This window comes from Anarrhichthys ocellatus, unplaced genomic scaffold (genome assembly GCF_004355925.1).
Source record: "Anarrhichthys ocellatus isolate YVR2014 unplaced genomic scaffold, GSC_Weel_1.0 scaffold16, whole genome shotgun sequence".
Lineage (NCBI taxonomy): Eukaryota > Metazoa > Chordata > Actinopteri > Perciformes > Anarhichadidae > Anarrhichthys > Anarrhichthys ocellatus.
The window spans coordinates 3437600-3457120 of record NW_022280046.1 but is presented as its reverse complement, the minus strand read 5'-3'; the positions used below and the strand labels follow the sequence as shown (position 1 = coordinate 3457120).

Genomic DNA, 19521 nt, shown 5'->3' with positions numbered 1-19521 from the left:
CATGGTGTTCTGTATATGTTGTACTGTGCTTTCATGTCTCACATGACTGTAATACGCTCTAACCTTTAAAGGTGCTTCCTTTTCAGTTTGCCAGCTGTCAGTGTGACTTTTCAGAAATATGAAGCGACTGGCAAGTGTCCTGTTTTCCATGTTTTAAATGAAGCCTGCCCGATGTGGGTTTGTAGGATTGAGGATTTCTTTTTAAATGAAATGCCTTTTCAAAACTTTTCATGTATAGATCAAAAACATTAGTATGGGTTTGTTTGACTTCGATTTTAGGCTACCAATCTACCGGTCCAGTCAGAAACTTTTTTCAGGAAAGGATCTCTGTAATGCGAGCACTTTGACATTTGACGGGTTCAGTCCAAGGCACGTGTCAATTTACAAAACCGTTTCCCCAGAATGCATTACACGATACAGTGTGTTTTCAGTACAAATAGTACGAAACAAATGCCCTGACTTCGTCTCTGTGTTTGTGTTGCTTGTCTCATTAAAGTCACATCTGACTTTAACATCAAACGTTTTCCAAAGTATACACAACATTTTAGGTGAATTTCGTGGCAGTGAACATGTAGCTGCCTTTATTTCTTGTTGAGGTAAAAGGGAAAACCTTGAAGTGTGTGTTTTGCATGGATTCTGCTGCCTGCAAGTAGACCCTTCTCATTTCACCGGTGCTTTAAGCCAGTTTGCACTGTTACTGCTTCCAGTATTTAAAGATTGACAACAGGCTCACCTTAGATATCTATCCTTGCAGAGTGCCACCATGACCAGCAGGTTGCCAAACACTGTCATGATGATAATAATGGAGAGAAAGATGGTCAGAACAATCGTCTCCAGCAAGCTCAGGAATTCCTGCTGCTCTTGCTGTTGTTCTTGTCCTCTGTTTATTATGTCATCCAACAAACTGCGAAAATAAAAAAAAATTTAAATAAAAAACTCCTCATATATCAGATTATTTAGGGTAGATTATATTGATAGTATTGATAGTACTGTAGATAGAAAGAGAGGAAACAAGATAGAGAGAGGGGGAGAACAAAATGCCAGGGATGTTGCAAAATTAATTTTATGTTTAGACTGAGATTAAATACAAAGCAATAATAATGAAATTAAACAGGTTTATTTTTATGTAATTTGTAAACTGGTTAATTATAGTATATATATATTTTTTTTTTCTTTGTGTAACAGAGTTTGAATTCATGACTTACTGTAGAGGTGATGTTGTGGCCATCACTGGTCATCTGCATTGAGGTCAGCAGAGGGTAGTCCTCATCACCCCATGCCTTGGCCCTGTTGACACACACACACACACACACACACACACACACACACACACACACTTGCGGTGAGTCTCTAGTAGCCAGCTTGCGTGTACAGACGGGCTGGATTTATTTTTGTTTGACCTTGTTGATGAAAATGATTATATTTGAACCTCAAATAAGAAACTGGATTACAGCTTGAGAGCATGTAATATTTAGAAGACAAATAGGCTGCAACAGACCGCAGCTGTCTCTGCCAGATTCCATCAGCATGTTAGTTTGTCTTTGTAATGCAACAATAATACATACCATGCTTTAGTTAGTACCACAGGGGAAATTCTCCTTTCTTACTCCCCTGTCAAGGGAGGTCAAAGGTCAGATATTAGCTCCAGAACAGCGCCTCTGGGACTAGCGGGAATTCGGCAGATCTTGGTTCTCCCTATTGAGGGACAGTCTGCAGGCAACATATTGATTTTACGAACAACAGCCTGAGGTATTGAGATGAGATTCTCTTTACAATGAGAGACGTTAAAGCGTTGACTCTGGGTCATTATCGACCAGGACCCTGTCTGCCTCTCTTTTTTTCTGTCAAATCAATAACTTCTGATCCAGATCAGTAGACAGCTTCTTATGTTTTGGCTTGGATAATTACAGCTCTCTGAGTAAGTCCAAGGATATCAGTGGACACTCCAGAAATCAACCCAAAAAGAACAGAGCCATATGTTTCTGACATTTTTGCTTTCTCTCAATGTAGCTAAAATGATTTACGTGAATATTATTATTATAATTGATGTCTTTGTCAAGCAATTTTGATCTCATTGTCGACTCTGCGTGGACTGACTGCTGTTTGTGTCTCTATTCACAGCACACATCTATGATGCAGTGCCAGCCAGGGTCCTTGAAAGTAAAGCTAATGAGGAAGTGACTTAAACTTGCATTCTTTCTAACGACCAGCAGGGGGCGACTCCTCTGGTTGCAAAAAGAAGTCCGATTGTTTATGAGAAAATGACCCTACTTCTCACTTAATTTATTGATTTATTAACTATTACGATTGTCAGTGTGTTTGACGGTATTTTGTCATAAAATAAAGTATTTGACAAATACAAATTTTGACCTTTATGGTGGCGCTAGAAGAAAAGTCAGAGGATTACCAAAGTTATTTGAGTTTATCCAGTGGGAAGATTGAATTTCTGTATCAAGTTTCATCGCAATCCATCTCATAGTTGTTGCAATAATCACCAAATGTTCACCGAAGTGGTGGCCCGTCCGATACACTTAGTTGCTGCTAGCACGGCTAAAAATAGATGTATCATAGAATATAAAGAAAAATATATTTCACTAAGGACAGACGCAAGTACATGCAGTTTCTCTCTATGTTTACAATATAGTTGACTGAGAGGATTCTATTAAAATCAGCCAACGTGACAGAAATGACAAATAAAGGTTAAAAATGTCTGAGTCATAGTCTGAGTCATTTTACCGTAAGTATCTGTTCTTGATGAACAGCAGAGAACCTTTCATCAGTGCAGTTGTAGATGCCTTATCAGCTTTAAGCACCTATTACAACATCTGCTTTCTCTGCCATTTTATGATGGCTTCTCTTGTCTTATCTACACAGTCAATATCATCTGACAGACTGTGACAGCCGGCGATCCTGTCAACAACTCCTACTTCCTGCAGGCACTTCACCGAATCGAGTTTGTCACGACTAGTCCAGTAATTCTCAATTGTTTGACCTGGTGTTGATGCAATGTTGACTGTAAGGCTTTGATGCGTCACTTCATTTTATCTTGACAATTTTTTTTTATTCTGTTTGTGTTCTTATATAAGCATCGCTCAATCTTGGCATATAACCACTTGACTTGTCTCAGAGTAAACAGTTACAGTATGGGTCAGCCAGATTGGTCTCGATTTGCTCGCTGATCCCCAGAGACAAAAAAAAAGGCCTGACCTAATCAACGGCTTTTACAGTTCTGACTTGTCCCGTCTTCACATAATACATAACATTCATTGGATTGTGAAATTGAGCTGAAATTGAAACCAAAACAAAGGTGTTTTTCTATGAACGGCTCCACTGTCTTGAGGAGAGCAGAGAGATAACACAAGAGGATAACACCAAAGCCTCATTGTACTTGGCTAAAGAGCAGACATACCATTTGTACTTACATGGGCCAGAAAGACACTAAGTTCTTTTTTTCTGAACACATGCGGACCATGGACAGACCGCCATCTTTGGTGGTCAAGTACCCACACAGATGTCTTATGATTTTCTTAATTCCCAACCAGGAGAGCATGTACTTAAGGCTGTACCTCGGCAGTTCACAGGGGTTAAGTGGAACAATTGTGAAGTTATTTAAATTTAATTATGCTTTGAAAAAAAACTCAACAAAAAAAAAATTGTTAAGGGGGAGAAAAAAAAAGTTGATTACAATTTGGTCATCATTTAGTATATTTACTGTTGTAATAACCAGTTAACTACCACCTACATCAGACGGCTTGCACAGGTCACGCTACACCAACCTAAGTCAGTTATAAACCTGGAAACATTTTGTAATGCTATGCCGTTTTATTGCATTAATAGCGCTAAATAATATCCGCTTCATGGAAATCCATTCAATAAAACACATTTGGAACAGGACGGATGGTGTTGAAGACATACTTGAGTTCATCCAACGGGGCAGCAGGGGTACTTCAGACAAGAAAGGTTGGGAACGACAATCATACACAATCTTAATAACAGTCACTTGATACATAAGCTCGGACTAAAGGGTTCAGTACTCTTTAAACGTTCTTGGTCACGTCTAAAGGCAGGTGCAAGTGTTCATACCTGCTCTAAAAGACCTTACAGGAGCCTGCATTATAGCGAGGAGAGAGACGCAATGAATTCTGAACGATGAACAAATGAAGCACCTTGGTAGCCGAGTGTTGACAGTGCATGCTATAACCTCCATGTCCCGGATTTGATTCGAGCATTGGTTCCTAAGATGCATGTCGCACCCATCTCTCCACCTCCATTTCTACACTGTCGTCTGTCAAATAAAGGCAAAAATGTAAAAATAAAATAAAATAAAGAGATCAGGCCAATACATGTTTTCTATAAGATCTAACAAGCACTAATTTGAAGCAGACTGCGGCCTTTAGGGGCCCCTTGACCCCTCGGGCACCTGGCACCTGTACCCGCATCATTAGGACAAAAAAACGCTGATTATACACACAGCAAATATAATTAAATGTCAAGTTGCTGCAGGAATAATTTGGCTCAACAATGGTGCACAGATTGGATGTTGTTCAGCTTTGCATTGTCATTATAACACCCAGTTTTTAATAGAACACCAAAAACATGACGGATTGCTGTTTGCATTTCAAATGGTCCGTAGAGGAAACTGTAATGATCATTATCCTCTCACACACAGAAATCATCCCTGGACCAGAGAACTAACACTACCCACCCTCGTACCCGTTGCTCACTCAGTCACTAGGGAATGAGAATCTAGGGAATGAGAAAATATTACCTCGATCTCAATATCAACAATAGGAAGAAAAAAAGAAGTGAGTAGGAAAGGTGAAGAGCCGTGCCTCTGACAGATTGCTGCGCTCCTCTTGTGTGATGTGTCTCCAGGGAGGCGTGTTTTCACAGCTCACCGTGTCCATTTCACATCGGGCTGACACCGCTGCACAGAACGGAATGAACTCTGGAGAGCAGGGAGAGACTAGGTTGCTTTTTGACTATTCACAGTTATTGCTATTCAAAAAGCTTCTTTTAAGTTCTGAGAACAAAAACATCATCATTATTGATTTTGGCCAAAACTCTACAAATATATACTAAAGCTAAATTGTGCATCAACTCAGTGAAGCTGGCATAATTGCAAATGTAAATAGAAATAAGACTAAGAGTCTTGAGACATTCTAGCAGCTCTGTGAGACTACTCAGGCGCGGAGGCGCTTAGAGCTAAATGCTAATGTCAATGACAATGATAACACGCTAATGTTCAGCAGGTATAATGTTTACTATATGGTTATCAGCTTGGTTTTTAATGTTAGCATACTCATTTATCCAGTTAGGACGAAACACAGCACACATCTGAGGCTGTTTTTGGTCATAAACCAAAGGAATTTGTTTTTAATTCTGACTAGATGATGGCACTAAACGACAAGTCAAAATGATCACCAAACTTATTACAATTCATCCCGTAGGGAACAATTTCATGGGAAGCCATACAATAATAGTTGGGACATATTACAGTACCTAAAACCATAAATCTTAGCAAATCCACAAAGTCTGGGTCCCATGAATTAGTGTTGACATATTTTACTGTATGAATGAAAGCTTTGACCTGCTGTGGACCAAAGTGGTGGACCAACCGACTGACCGACCGACATTGACCTCCGTAGAGCTACACCACTTGTGTGGCTAAAAACAAGACAGGCTGACATATTCAAATTGTCATAGGTAGAGTAATTAGGTGGAAAAAACACACAAATCAGCAACATGAACAACATCAAGTCAAGAGTAACAAGTACAAATACTAAAGGAGATCAGCTCAAGTCCAAGACATTGAAACATGTACAGTATATGTCTGTAGATAGACAGACAGACAGACAGACAGACAGATAGATACAAACAAACAGGCAGACAGACGACGTAGGAGGACTGACTGACTCATCTGATGTGAGCTGTAATTAGAAGATGCTCACTTGCCATCTGAGAAACTTCCTGATCTTCTGGGCTGCACAAACTGCCTACCTGATGCATGTCTGAAAACCCGACTCTACTTGACTGAAGACCAAGTTTATGTTCGTGTCAAAGACATCCCTGGAAAGATGTCGTTTTTTAGCTATTTTCACTTCTACATCAGGTTTTTAATCTCCATCTGTGGGAGAACACTACTGCTATAATTCTGCTTCTAATCAATTTCTGCCACTGAATTTAGAAATCACTGGGAAATGTGATCTACAAAGAAATGGTTATTATGCACTGTATGCCACACACACACACACACACACACACACACAAACACACAAGCACAATTCCACACTACACTACAATGATTTTCCAGCAGGTGTGCAGAAATCTCAACAAGAATAACGTGCAATATGCTGACTGCTCGACAACGTGCCCACAAGTGTTTGCTGAGATCATTTGTCATGCATAAAAAAGACAAGAAGTTGCAAATCACATCACTTTGATGAAACAGTCGTGTGTTTTTCACTGTTTTTCAGTGAACTCAGCATATTAAATAATTAAATCTCCTAGAGTCGCTTGTTTTCTGTCAGGTGGGAAGTACTTCTCACATAATCTCACACCTCAGATTGTGAGAGGGCTGAACCGTGTGTGTGTGTGTGTGTGTTTATATGCACATATTTTTGTTTGTACGTGGAGGAGGAGTCTCTGGTCCAGTTGCCAAGGAGACTGAGAGGTATCATGCTCAGCAGACTCTGCTACTGTAATTTTAATTGTTTGAGTAAGGAAGAGCCAGCCTCTTAAACAAATTATTGCCGGGGCAGATGCTCTCACCCGAGGCTGTGCTGTAGTGTCTAGATGGTGATCAGTGTTGATAATCATTCATAGTTAGGGTTAGATGAGTATGATCTAAAACATCACCAGAAATCGCATGAAAAGACCATAAGCCGTAAGTGAATTGATCCAACTTGTGCCTGTGTAGCCAAAACACTCCAGTTCTGTAGAGTTGCATTGCATTCTGGTCTAAGTGGTCTCTCCAGTTGTCTTCAAAATAGCACGCAAACAAAAGATTGAGAAAGCCGTTGCCAGCACACTGTTCACACTGAAGTATACTCAAGCAGTACGTCTTCTCTGCATCACGACTGTGTATCGACCACGACGTTACCGGTCCGAGCCACCGTTAAAAACTGAACATTGTGAACTGAACATATTTTTTATGACTGCGTAACTGCAAAACAGAAAGCAGAAAGCAGAACCCCTGTCAGTTCAACTCAGCAACCATCAGCCAAAAGCAAAAAGCACCATCCGGTCTCTCTCTCTCGCTCTCTCTCTCTCTCTCTCTCTCTCTCTCTCTCTCACACACACACACACACACACACTAAGCCAAGGAGTTTTTACTTTTTACTCTATAATACTATGTTAACTGAAAGCAGCAGCAGGAAACAGAAGAACTGGAGAAACGACAAACGTGTAAAAGTTTGCTGAAGAATCAAGTGGTTTGGGACACAATTCAAAATCATCAAATAACTCCCCATCACCAGCAGCCAGCACACCAACACACAAACAATGTCTCTGGTTAGGAGCGAAAGGGCTCCTCAGTAGTCCATGTAACACTAAACTCTCCACTGTAACCAAGAGAGGCTAGGCAAGGCTCATGCACAGTCCAGTTATCGGTAGTAGTATTACTATTATTTCTATTATCCCATATGATACTTAAACCTAAAGCACATTTATACAGCAGATATGTTTTCCTCTTAGAAGCTTTCTGCAGTCACAGCAGCGCACAGTGACCTCACGACCTTCTCGGCCATCAGCCTGGAATAGTTGCTGTAATGACAGATCCTGTTGAACAATGTCTGCTGAGAATTAACTCATTACAATCCCAAACCAGGGTCACATGTAGAGGATGAAATACATCCAGACTTTGGCTGTACTGGCTGGCTTTGTGTCTTTTTAGAGTCCGCATAAACTACGTGGATGTGGCATGTGATGTGCAGACAGGACGGTTCATCTGGTGGGTTTGTATTAACTACCAGTCTGTGTAATGACCAGGCAGCATCTGGAGACATTTGTTATACAGTTTAAACCATATTTGGCGGCTAAAATAAAGATGACCGAATCTTTGAAACATCCAGTGCATGCGGCTGAAGAACAGATTCAGTTTTTTCAAGTTATATAACACCATTAAGAAGACAGTTCCAAAGAGTGTTTGCCATTATAAATTCTTAAAGCTCGGTCATGAATGTCAAAAATACTGATAATAAGCCTCCCTTAATTGATTACACAATTGTTAACAGTGTTTAGCACAATAGCATTCAGAACTTTGGAAATACATACAATACAGTCTATTTCTGTGTGTGAACACGGTTACTTTATTTGCTTAATATGGACCCCAGGAAGAGTAGTTGTTGCCAAGGTAACAACTAAAGTGAATCCAAACAAACAACAAAAAGCAACGAGTCAACATTTCGCAGCCAGAAATTGTCTGTGCACCCGTTGTGCAGCACAATGAATCTGCTGCTTCAAAAACATTGAACAAAACCTCAAACCCGACCTCAAAGCAATAATGTCATCTGCAATTACGGAATATTCAAAAGAAAACTTAATTTATTCCCATTCTGAAGAGGCGCTGGTTTTTCCAATGCGCTCACTGGGACGCGCCAAATCACACACTGGCCTCCTGCACGCACGGCTGGAGCGAGATGCAGCTCTGAGTGGATGGAGCGTGTCCTCTGAATAAAGCTGTGTGGGTGAGGGTAATGGGTTGTGAGCGGGTAATTGAGTGCGCTGGGCTCGTCACAATAAGGGTGCCAGCTCACTGGACGAAGGTGGTAAACGGGGAATGACTGCGGATTAAAGTGAATAACACACTAAACATGTGCACGGAAGCACACACACACACACACAAAGTTACATGTGCTCAAAAAGGAAGGCTGTGGAAATAGAGCCTTGTATTACCCGGGGCCGTCGCCCACTGTGTGCCTTCCCCCGTGGATTTAGTTAGGACTGATCGGTTTTCCACTTTCTCATTGCACCACTGTCCAAATCAATATCTCTTTCTGCATAAGCGCTGCTGGGAAATAATGCTTAAAATACGTTCAAGGAAGCAAATATATGCCAACCAATAAAAAAAAAAAAAAAAATGAACAGCCAAAAGCGTTGTCAGATAGATTTTACGACAAAGTCAAACAATATGAATAATAAAAACAACAGCTGGTCAAAATGTTGACAGTCCCTCTTTGTATTAAACTTGAAGCTTTTCATGACCATCTTTCCAACATATACAGGTCCAATTATTAAAGATAAAACTCCCATCAACACATACAATTCTTGAAACACAGACATTTTACTATTGATAACATTTTACTGCAAAGGTTTATCTATAAGGTTTGTCAAGCACCACTGAAGACATGGACGTGCAACAAACCTCATCATCACCTCATCCAACAAAAAAAAAGGAAGTCAGACAATGTCAGAGGAGCGTCGGACGACTGGAGAATGACAGCTGAGCATCAGCACACAAGGAAGTTTACATGGAAGCACAGTTTCAGCTGCAGAAGGTCTGCAGAAGGTCTGACGCCTATTGACCATGAAGCAGTTGCTCACCCTGAGAATTTGAAAAGCTCTATTGTATTAGTCCACTGGGAAACCCGTTCACTAAGCTGGTACGATGCATGCATTCTACAACTCAATTAAATAAACTAATACTGTCAGCGCTACCTTTCATCACCTTTTTTTTCAAGTAATGTCAAAGTAGCTATTTGTCATATACAAGTCAAAAGAAGAAAGCCATTAAACAGCATGGTATCAACAAACCAGAGAAAGTAGATAATATACCCTTCAGAAAAAGTATACTCATACTACTTCAACAATTGAAATAAACAAAGAGCTTATCTCAATGACTACTGCCCATGCGATAACGTATCGCTGATAAGCGAGAGGCAGAAAGTGTAGACGGATATGTTTTTTCGGGGTTGAGGTGAGCTTGATAATGAATAAGGCCTGACTTGCCTTGGGAATCAGGCTAATGAGTTGCGGTTGGTGCAGACATGCCTAAAATTAGCCCGAAGGCGGTGGTTCTCTCCTAAATGTCTACAGGGAGGGCTAATAAGGACAGGACAGTAAAGGGACAAGAAGTTAACTGTTTCTGGTAAACGCAAAGACCAGGGCTGATCCACAAAATGACTTTTTCTGTCAGTAATAAACGGTTTTACCTTTATTTGCCCGGGGCAGGTTACTTCAGTACATTCCCCGTCTCTCAACACCAGTGTATTTGACCTCCCTTATTCACTTACAGATGCTCATACCTGGGAAGTGGCCAGGGCTTTCGGTCTGCTAATGGTTGCCAGCCAGTGCTGGAATTGTGTCTTTCTTAGCCTTTCAATTTCTGTGTGAGGCAGGGGTGCTTGTTTTCTCCTGAAATAATCAAAATCAGATTTGCATTTTATCCAGATTCAGCGTATTATGCAATGAATGGCCTAATAACGGTGAATCACTGTGACTGCTTGTTCCACCACACTTGTTTTCACAAATTGCCTTTTATTTATTTTGTCTCTTTCCCAGATGCTGCAGGGGTCACACACTTGGGACTATTTATCCCTGGGAAACGATTTATGGGAAGCTGAGCGATGAGGATCTGTTGGTTCTTATATCAAAGCAAAATAGGACCAATGGTGTGTGTTTTAAGGATTACACAGTGCGGACTCTGTGGGATATGTTTAGTACCTCTGGACGAGCCAAAAAAGATGTTGGCAAGCTAATGCTGGTTTGATTTACTGAGAATAGGAGACATGTGAAGGGAAAGCGACGAGCGCCAGAGAGGGGATTTGAACAACAGCCTAGGGACCTGCTGTTGGAAGACACCACTGCATCAGCCTTGTTTGAAAACACTACATCTCATGTGATAGCTTAGACACACGCCAGTCCAACTAAATATGATCTCTTCTTAATATCCGTAATACTCTGTGCTTCAGCAAAAAAGCTGCAGGCAAACAATTAGAACAGAAGGAGTGGGCTGTGGGTCATCATGGTAAGCTGCCATTTCTTTCTGATTATGTTTGACTACATCACTGAAACAGCAAGTATTTCAAGAGGGATCAGTGAATGAGACCCTTAATCCACTATCCACATTTGCCAATGCTGGTTTTATCCAAACTTGCCTCATCCTCCAGTAGCACAACATGTTGGATGGAATCTCATGAAGCTATCTCTGCTCACTACAACAGGATTAAGTGGGAGACTGACAAACTCAACTCTTTGTTTTCAGTAAATGAGCGTTAGGCCGGTTTAGCGTAGGTTACCCATGGTCAAGATTAGGAGTTTAAAAAAAGCTTTAAAACACGTCATTTGATGTTTCCTGCGCTTGCCACCTGATGTCTACACCTTTACTTGCTAGAATACGACACTATGTGACTGTCAATGCACTTCTACTGAGAACATTATGCTCTTTTCACAACTTCTCACTGTTTCTTTTTTATCCCTCTCTTTATCTCTTTCTCTCTCTCGCTCTCTCTCTCTCTCTCTCTCTCGTGCACAAACACGCACATGCTCACATAGTGCAAACAGTACAATCTGCAGTGTATCAGGGCAGTTATCTTACTGTTGTTCAGTGCTCTTACAATGTTTACAGTCAATTAAAAGATGAATCAATTGAAAAGCAGCCAAATATACAGCAGCAGCAGCAGCCACATATCCCTGCTGAGGTGCATCTGCATCGATGGATTGCCGTGTGTATTTGTGTGTGCTTGAGCACCTGTGTGCACAGCAATAAGTGAGTGTGTGTGTGTGGCTCATGTTCATAATAGACAAACCACACTGCAATAAAGTAACAAGGAGGGAGAAATTGCAGCACGTCAGCACTGAAATGTCAGCAATCAGCTCCCTGTGTTCGGGATAATTGAACAACAGCAGACCTTTTCAAGTGTCCACACCTCCGGCAAACATTTTTGTGAGATGTTGACGTGAAACAAACTCTTAATAATCTTTTTGTGGAGTTCTCAGCGGGTCAACAGACCCAGCAACGACTAGGTAGATGCACCTGGACTTTTTTTTATTCACGCTGACCCTAATTCATGCATGTATTATCCAGTTTGGATTGTTGTAGCATTTGGTTGTCAGGCCTGTACCACATGCTAGTAGTCTACTAAAAGTCTTCAAATGGTTCAGAAAACTGCAGGTAGAATCTTCACTGAAACTATATTACAACAGTTTTAGCTTCCCTTTATTGGCTCCCATGTCAGATCAGACTTTATGGTGCTCTTGATGACCTACAGTGCAAAACTGTAAATGGGCACGCCCCCTTCCTACCCGCCCGATCTCCTTAACCATATATTCCAATCAGGACATCAGGCAGACATCTTTTTGCCTTCAATTTCATCGAATTGCTTATTATTTCATTATTTTCTCAACCTCAGTGTATCATTTACACCTAGTGAATATAGTCCGTTTGTTCTGCCGACGAGAGCAATGTAAACTTCTGAAAGCCACTGCATCTCAATAACCCTTAGCTGTTCGTGTCCCACGAGCACATCTCTCTCTCTCTCTCCCTCTCTCTCTCCCTCTCTCTCTCTCTCTCTCTCTCTCTCTTCCCCCGGCTTCTCTCGGCAGGCCAATTGGCCGTCCTGGGACCTTCTCTCTCTCCTGGCTGTGGCTCAGGTTATAGTATCTCTTTGGCGACACCTGGAAGCTGCTTAACATCCTCCTGGATCCAATTTTTCAATATATGTCCACGTCCTATTTGCCATTTGGATGGTCTATAGTACTGTCATTTTATTAAGTTGGTTAATCCGTACACACGACATCCAGTATCATCCATTTTCCCCCAATAAAGGTTTTTTTTGGGGAGGAAACGAGGAAAACGAGGGTCTAGGGACAGAGGGTGTAGAGTCCTGTACAGATTTGTGATATTAGATTTAAATTAAATTGACTTGTATTGCGTTGACCCTGAACTCTCCTCCTCTCTATATCTACTATATGTTTACCCATCCATACACTCAGATGGACACACCTCTCATAAAATAAGCGATAAGACCTAAAGTTCAGCTCCAGTTTAAGCACTTATTCTGGGCCCAAGTTTCTTAGAATGTAGACTAAATATTAAATACAAATGTTATCTGTCTTTATGCAAATTCTCTGCCTGTAGACCAATACATCAATCAACTTGTTTTCCTCTAAAGCTAACCTTCATGTATCTATAGGCCTACTTGTATCCAAGTTCTTGAAAATACCTGCTCACTATATTTCTGTCTGTAAAGGTCTTGGCTGCTATTTAGATTTGTTGTGTGGTTTGAGGGAAATAGTACTTTAAGTGGTGAAATCAGGGACAGAAGCTAATTTAACATTTTAATATAAAACTGAATTCTTCTTAGTGGGGAAACCCATATTTTAAATGACAATCAAATGTAGCTCAAAGGCAGGCCTCGTTGTTCTTTTTTATGTTCAAGTGGGCTGCTATAAATGATAATTCATTAAACTGTGAAAAATAATTGGGCGAATGAATGAGTCAAATACAGTGAATGATAATTACAAAATTATAAACAGCCAAATTGAAGTGTGTATTGCATTCGCTGCATCAGCAAGGAGGAGGATGGAAAGCAGATTAAACCACCTCTAACACCTGCATGCCACATCAGTGTCAGTAAATAGATGTGACCAACAGGAAAGTGTGTAACTCTCGGCTGGCAACAATACACAGTGAACTGTCTCTTTCAAGTTAGTAATCAGAGAAAAGATTCTTAGTTCAAATGTTCTGTTTAGAATTTAAATTACTTAATTAATTATCATTATCTTGAAAGCACCCGTATGTTTAAAGTTAAACTCGACACAGCAAAGCATAACTGTAACATCCTAATAATTGATATTTGTCTCATAAACATTGTTTCTATCTTTCTGTCTTCTGTCTGTCAAAACTTTAAAAATAATCGATGTAACCTGCTCACCTGTGCCGGGCTCCTCGCCTCTCTTCCTCCCATCCAGGTGCCGCAGTGAGTGCTGGTGGCTCTCATATCACGGCTGAAAAGAGGAATAGAAAGAGAAAAAAAAAACCTGCTGCGTACCCTGGGAGTCCGATCTGCACGAGCAGCAAATGAGTGACACTCGACGACAGTCCGCCTCGTGCCATTGAGAGGGAGAGGGGGAGTGAGAGAGAGAGATAGAGAGACTGAGAGAGAGGTGATCGATGCTGCCACCGTGTGGCAGTTTCGCAGTTACAGTTTGACACCCTGAAACTGGTGCTTCCAAGAAAATAAATAAGTGCCAGTAGTAGACCTACTCACCATGTGCACATGTTGGGGTGTCGGCCGGTATCAGAAAATCTGAATTTCTACAGTGACTACAAGATAGGATATATTGCTGATGTTGATGTTCATGCTGATGGCTTATATATGTCCACCACATCAATTTAACAAGGGCGCAGGAAGAACAGGGTCGAAGGGGCCATTGCACTTTGGACGACATGTTATTTAAATAAGGGCTTTTTAAGTGTTGGCACTGGGAAGCTAATTTACCGAAAAGAAAAAAAATTGAAAAAATCAGCTGAGTTACTAATTTCTCAATCCCAATGTAAGTTTATGAGGGGAAAGTATTTTGGGGGCCAATGGCATCGAACGCAGAAGTTGTAATTCCACGGTTTGGCCCCTATGGAAATTGGCTTCAAAGCCTGCGGCCTGGTGTTTTGCTTTCTGCTCCGGTACTGCCTTGCTAACGAGAGTGGGTGAAGAAAACACCTTGAAAAAATGTCACGCCACGCACGAGCTTTAGCAAAGGCAGCAGGCCTCATACCCCGTTAAAATGGCCGATGACATGCTTTAATTGCAATCCACATGTTCACATATTACGTCGTTGGTGTAAAAGCAGCATAAATGTGTGCGTATAGCCAGGTGAGCGACAAAGAGCGTCAGTAGCTGCTCTCAGCGCGTACCGGTAGCTTGTGAAAAAGGGCCGGTGTGCATGAAAAAGTCACAGTTCACTAGAGAGTAAAATGTAGAAGAGCTTATACTTGTGTACTGGCTCTTTTCGAGCACTGCCTGAAACTGCAAAGCAGGGGGGGGGCAAAGAAAATGTTAGTTGATCAATCTCATCTATGAAATAATATCTGTGTTATGCCGAGATCTCTATATTTGTTTGACTGACATAATAGTCATGTAATGATAGTCCTGCGTGTTGTATTAAGGCATCTTGTTCGACTCTTGTTGATTGTTGCACTAAATGCTGCTTATTTACATTTAATAATAACATAATTACCATGCCATGTTGACACACTGTTACAAATCATGCAGGCTTGTCAGCGACAGACACGACATGTTTTCCTTTTTCACACAGGTTATTTCCACCCCAGCAACTGCCACTCTCCCTCCCACATACCTGTTACGTTCCCAACCCTGCTATAACCGAATCTCAGTCCACCGCGCCTCTGGGAGGACCAGTCCAACCTACACCTCTGCCTCTGCACCATCGTTGCATTTCCTCCCTGGATTGGAGAGCCTGAGGCACTGTGTCCTGGGCCTTCCCCGTCCAATGCCAATTGAGCTATTGTTTGATAGAGGTGGGCTCTGTGGAATTCAAAAGTGTCCCAAGTGCATTGGTGCAACAAGCACGTCGAGGAGCAGGATCTTGCACTGGTCTTCAGCAGGTTTATCACAGGGGTGCAATGTACTATCCTAATACAGAGACTTTCCCTCTGTTACTGAGAGACAAGAATCAGTTCACCACAGGAGATGGACAAGTTTATTAAATGGAACTCAGTCAAAGGACACAAAAGTTATTTTTTTATTCATTTTGTATTTGTTTGCATTGCTCTGTCATCTGTTTAGGCCCCTGAACCATATTCAAGGATATTAATCAATTCCCTGCATTTCTGCATTTTTACTACTGTATTTTATTTCTTACACTGCTTTTTAGTGTTTTAATGAATGTTCTTAATTGCTTTTAAATCTCCTTTCTTTTGCCTTATGTTTTGATACTTTTAATGGTTTTATGTGAAGCACTTTGAATTACCTTGTTGAAATGTGCTGTACAAATAAACTTGCCTTGCCTTGCCTTAGCACTATTAGAGGTAGTAGCAGCAGAAGTTGCATTAACAGCAGTATAATATGAATTATTTAAAATGTAAATACTTCTTACGTATTCATATTTTGTCTGTATTGATTCATGTGCTCATTTATTCCAGAATGTGGTATGTATTTAATATTAAACAGTGTGGGTCTCCATCGTTTTGGGAATAAATGATGATTAAGCAGCTAAACACGTACACCTGCAAAAGCACATGTTCATAACAACAAAGTCTCTGAGTGATGATTGGTGCATTGAGCCTTCATAGGTTGAGGAAACAACTCAGAAAAAAGAAAATTAAAAAAAAACTTGAATGACCAGTCCTGGCTCTTTAATATTAGCCAAAACACCACCTCGCCCAATATACAGACGATCACGTTATAGTGGTGGCACCACATAGCTGTTGTAGCAGAGCAGCCTGGCAGCAGAAGTAGCAATGACAAGGAACAAAGAGTAAGGCACGTGAAGCCCCAAATTACGGACATCCCGTGAACGCGTCACCTTGAGCTGCAGACACGTCCGATTACCTCAGAGAGAACCGTGACGACAATGAGACAGCAGTAATTTGACCCACAGGTAGAGCCACGCGGATTAAAAACATGATTAGCAGGCGATGACAGCGGCATTTACGCTCGAGCTGTACCGATTCCTAAAGCTCAGAGTCAAAAGGGTCGCTAACGCTGAATCCACCCGGTGAACCAATTCATTCTTCTTCAAGCGAAAAGTGCGTCTCCAACGTTGGACCTGAATGGCTAAACTACCAGGAAATGCCGGTGTGTCGGTGATCGGGGACAAGTCGCTGGAGTTCTACCGGGATCCGGTGAGTTTCTGCCAGAAGAGGATCGAGAAACACCGGAGCAGAGTGTTTCAGTGCCGCGTGCTGAATAGACCGACCGCCTTCGTCTGCTCCGTGCAGGGGATGAGAGAGCTGCTGTGCGGTATGTTGTCTGTGCACGGCCGTGTGTTTATACACACGTATATCTATGTGTGTGTGCGCGCGTGTGTGCGTGCGTGTGTGGACGCAACAGGTGAGCGCCCGTAAAGCTGCATGTTTTATCCCCAATGACTAATATAAACACCAGTATTATTTCAATGTTGACTGATATATTTTATAGTCTGCTTAGGGAATCATTGGACATTTGTGTTAGATGCGACACTTTGCTGGTATGCAAAAAAAATGCAAAAGGAAACTTCCCCTTATTTGGAGTAAAATTCACCCCAGGCATTAGTGTGATCATGGGAGACACTCGTGATGTTACATGAGAAGTGGGAGAGAGGGTGTAGTCTGCTACCCTTCAATGTGAACTATAATAACGTTATGATGTAATAATTACTCTCCTAATTGTAATGTCAACATAAGTTAATTACTCTCCTAATTGTAATGTCAACATAAGTTAATTACTCTCCTAATTGTAATGTCAACATAAGTTATACATATTAAAAGAAGCTACAGGAGAATTATTCAAATGAGATTGAAGTATATCAAATATAGTTCAACAAAGTTACTATAAACTCACCTTAAAATACAACGCATCGTATTCTAAGTCATAGGACTATTATGAAGTTTTTAATTTCACACAGCTTTTAAAGAAGGACGTTTATTTGACATTTTTAGATATTGATGCCAGTACTATATACTGATAAACCAAAACATTTGTTTTTAATACCTGTGCCATATATAGTGCTATATTCTGAGCAATATAAAATACAAATGTTGCATTTAATTTTCTAATAACAATGAACAAGAACACCTCATGTTAGGATTAGAACGTATGAGTGAAAATGACAAATATAGTAGCACACTGTGATGAGGTGTTGACATGTTAGTCCCCCCCGTCCCGTCCCGTCCCCCCGTCCCGTCCCGTCCCCCCGTGCATTTGATAAGAGGATTTTCATGCATAATTGAATCCTGGTGTTTTATTACGTTAAAACTGGATACTGTTACACTTCCATCTATCTCCCTCCATAGTGTGTCGGTTTGTTTTGTGTGGTACGTATATATGTGTTTGTAATAAAGTTTATGTTGTGTGTTTCAGAGAAGTCCAACGTGTTTCTGAAGGATCCAACTGACTTGATGACCAACATGTATGGAGACACCATGGTCACCACTAACGGTAAACACATGCACATGCAGAGCTTTGAATGTAGCAGATATGTACGTTATACACAAGGTGTTACTAAGACAAGAAAAGAACACTCTAAAGCAACAAAATAATTCCTTCCAAGGCGCAGGCACTGATGATGCTCAAATTCACCGAGCATCAAACATGAGTAACTTGTATTTGTGTGTTTTAGGTGAGGAGGCGTGTCTTCTCCGTCTGTCTCTCACCAGCCTGTTCACAGGAAGTTGCTTGAATGAATCTAATGATTACATCACCAGGTAGGGAAAGGAATGTAATTCGTATAATATTTGTGTTGCTTTGTATTTTTTGACCTGGAGAGCCACAGGGTTCTTCAGACTTGAGTTGAGCTGACATGTTTACTCTAGTTGTGTAATTAGACATTATTTTTTAGTCTAGCCTCTTGTGCAATGGATAAAAATAGTGAACGACATTCGTGACACGGCCTGAAAAGTCCGTATTGCTGCAACAATGTGTCATCCAAGTCAAAGGCTTCTTGAGCAAGAACTGACCGCCTCTCTGTTCTATGGAGCGAAAAATCCCCAAAAATAATGATACAGTGTGTAATATAATATTTCAAATGCTGGAATAACAAGTGAATGTAGCCTTATGTTGTTGTCACAATGAACAGAATGTCTCAAAATGCACTGCCAGGACATATTTAGTGACTTCATCTTGTCTGAGAAGTGCGTGTGTCTGTCTGTGTTTCTTTCACTCAACAGTGTATGTGAGCGCTGTCTGAAGGACCTCTCTCTCAGGTAACACGTCACACGAACCTCCAGCACTCAAAGCATGTGTACATTTATTATTATCTCTGCCAAGAGGATCACGCGAGCAGTTGCGAGTGTGCGCTCGTTCGTTTTAATCAATTAAAGTATTCATTTAAAAAAAACGAAACTAAAATATAAAAGACTTCTAGATCAGCTATAACACCAGCGACATGAAAAACAGGGCTAGAGAGGTGGATAGGACGCCCTCTGTGTACACAACGGGGAAAAAATATACATAGCAGCCACACAACAGCGCTCTGCATAGTTGTAAACTTATTTTTGTTTGTGTTTGCTGATGTTTCAACGTCCCCTGTTCTCATTAACGCACATACAGCTTCATGATGTGTGGTAGATATGTATTTATTTTATTTATTTGATATGTGATCTGTGTGTGTGTGTGTGTGTGTGTTTGTGTGTGTAGTGGCCAGCCACAGTGTGTGTATTCTGACTTTAAGCGTTTGGGGACAGAGTTGGTGTTGGGCCTTTTTATGAACGTACGAGCAGAAGAGCAACCTGAACTTTTCCAGGAAATCATGCAGCTCTGCACCCAGCACTGGCATGGTAGGGGCACACACATATGCTGGTTACACACACACGCACACAAATGCACAAAAACCAACAGTCCTTCTTGCCCCTGACCCCCTTAA

General features: G+C 41.1%; 2 protein-coding genes across 3 annotated transcripts in view; one reads left to right on the top strand and one right to left on the bottom strand.

Moving 5' to 3' along the window:
* The window catches only part of LOC116388070 (5-hydroxytryptamine receptor 4), a 35088-nt gene extending 21085 nt beyond the window's left edge, over window positions 1-14003 (bottom strand). For both annotated transcript variants that reach the window (XR_004213050.1, XM_031855676.1), the window contains exons 1-3: window positions 13875-14003; window positions 1206-1287; window positions 734-904 (exon numbers count right to left, since the gene is read on the bottom strand). Coding sequence is in view for 1 of the 2 variants with exons in the window: in XM_031855676.1 (XP_031711536.1) it covers window positions 734-904; window positions 1206-1228 (194 nt within the window). In the remaining variant the exon portion in view is untranslated. The remainder of the gene's footprint in view (window positions 1-733; window positions 905-1205; window positions 1288-13874) is intronic.
* A 2383-nt stretch (window positions 14004-16386) lies between these two features.
* LOC116388228 (uncharacterized) overlaps window positions 16387-19521 on the top strand; it is a 22916-nt gene continuing 19781 nt past the window's right edge. The window contains exons 1-5 of the mRNA XM_031855913.1: window positions 16387-16922; window positions 18021-18098; window positions 18280-18364; window positions 18827-18862; window positions 19296-19435. Coding sequence (XP_031711773.1) covers window positions 16733-16922; window positions 18021-18098; window positions 18280-18364; window positions 18827-18862; window positions 19296-19435 — 529 coding nt within the window. The 5' untranslated portion in view covers window positions 16387-16732. The remainder of the gene's footprint in view (window positions 16923-18020; window positions 18099-18279; window positions 18365-18826; window positions 18863-19295; window positions 19436-19521) is intronic.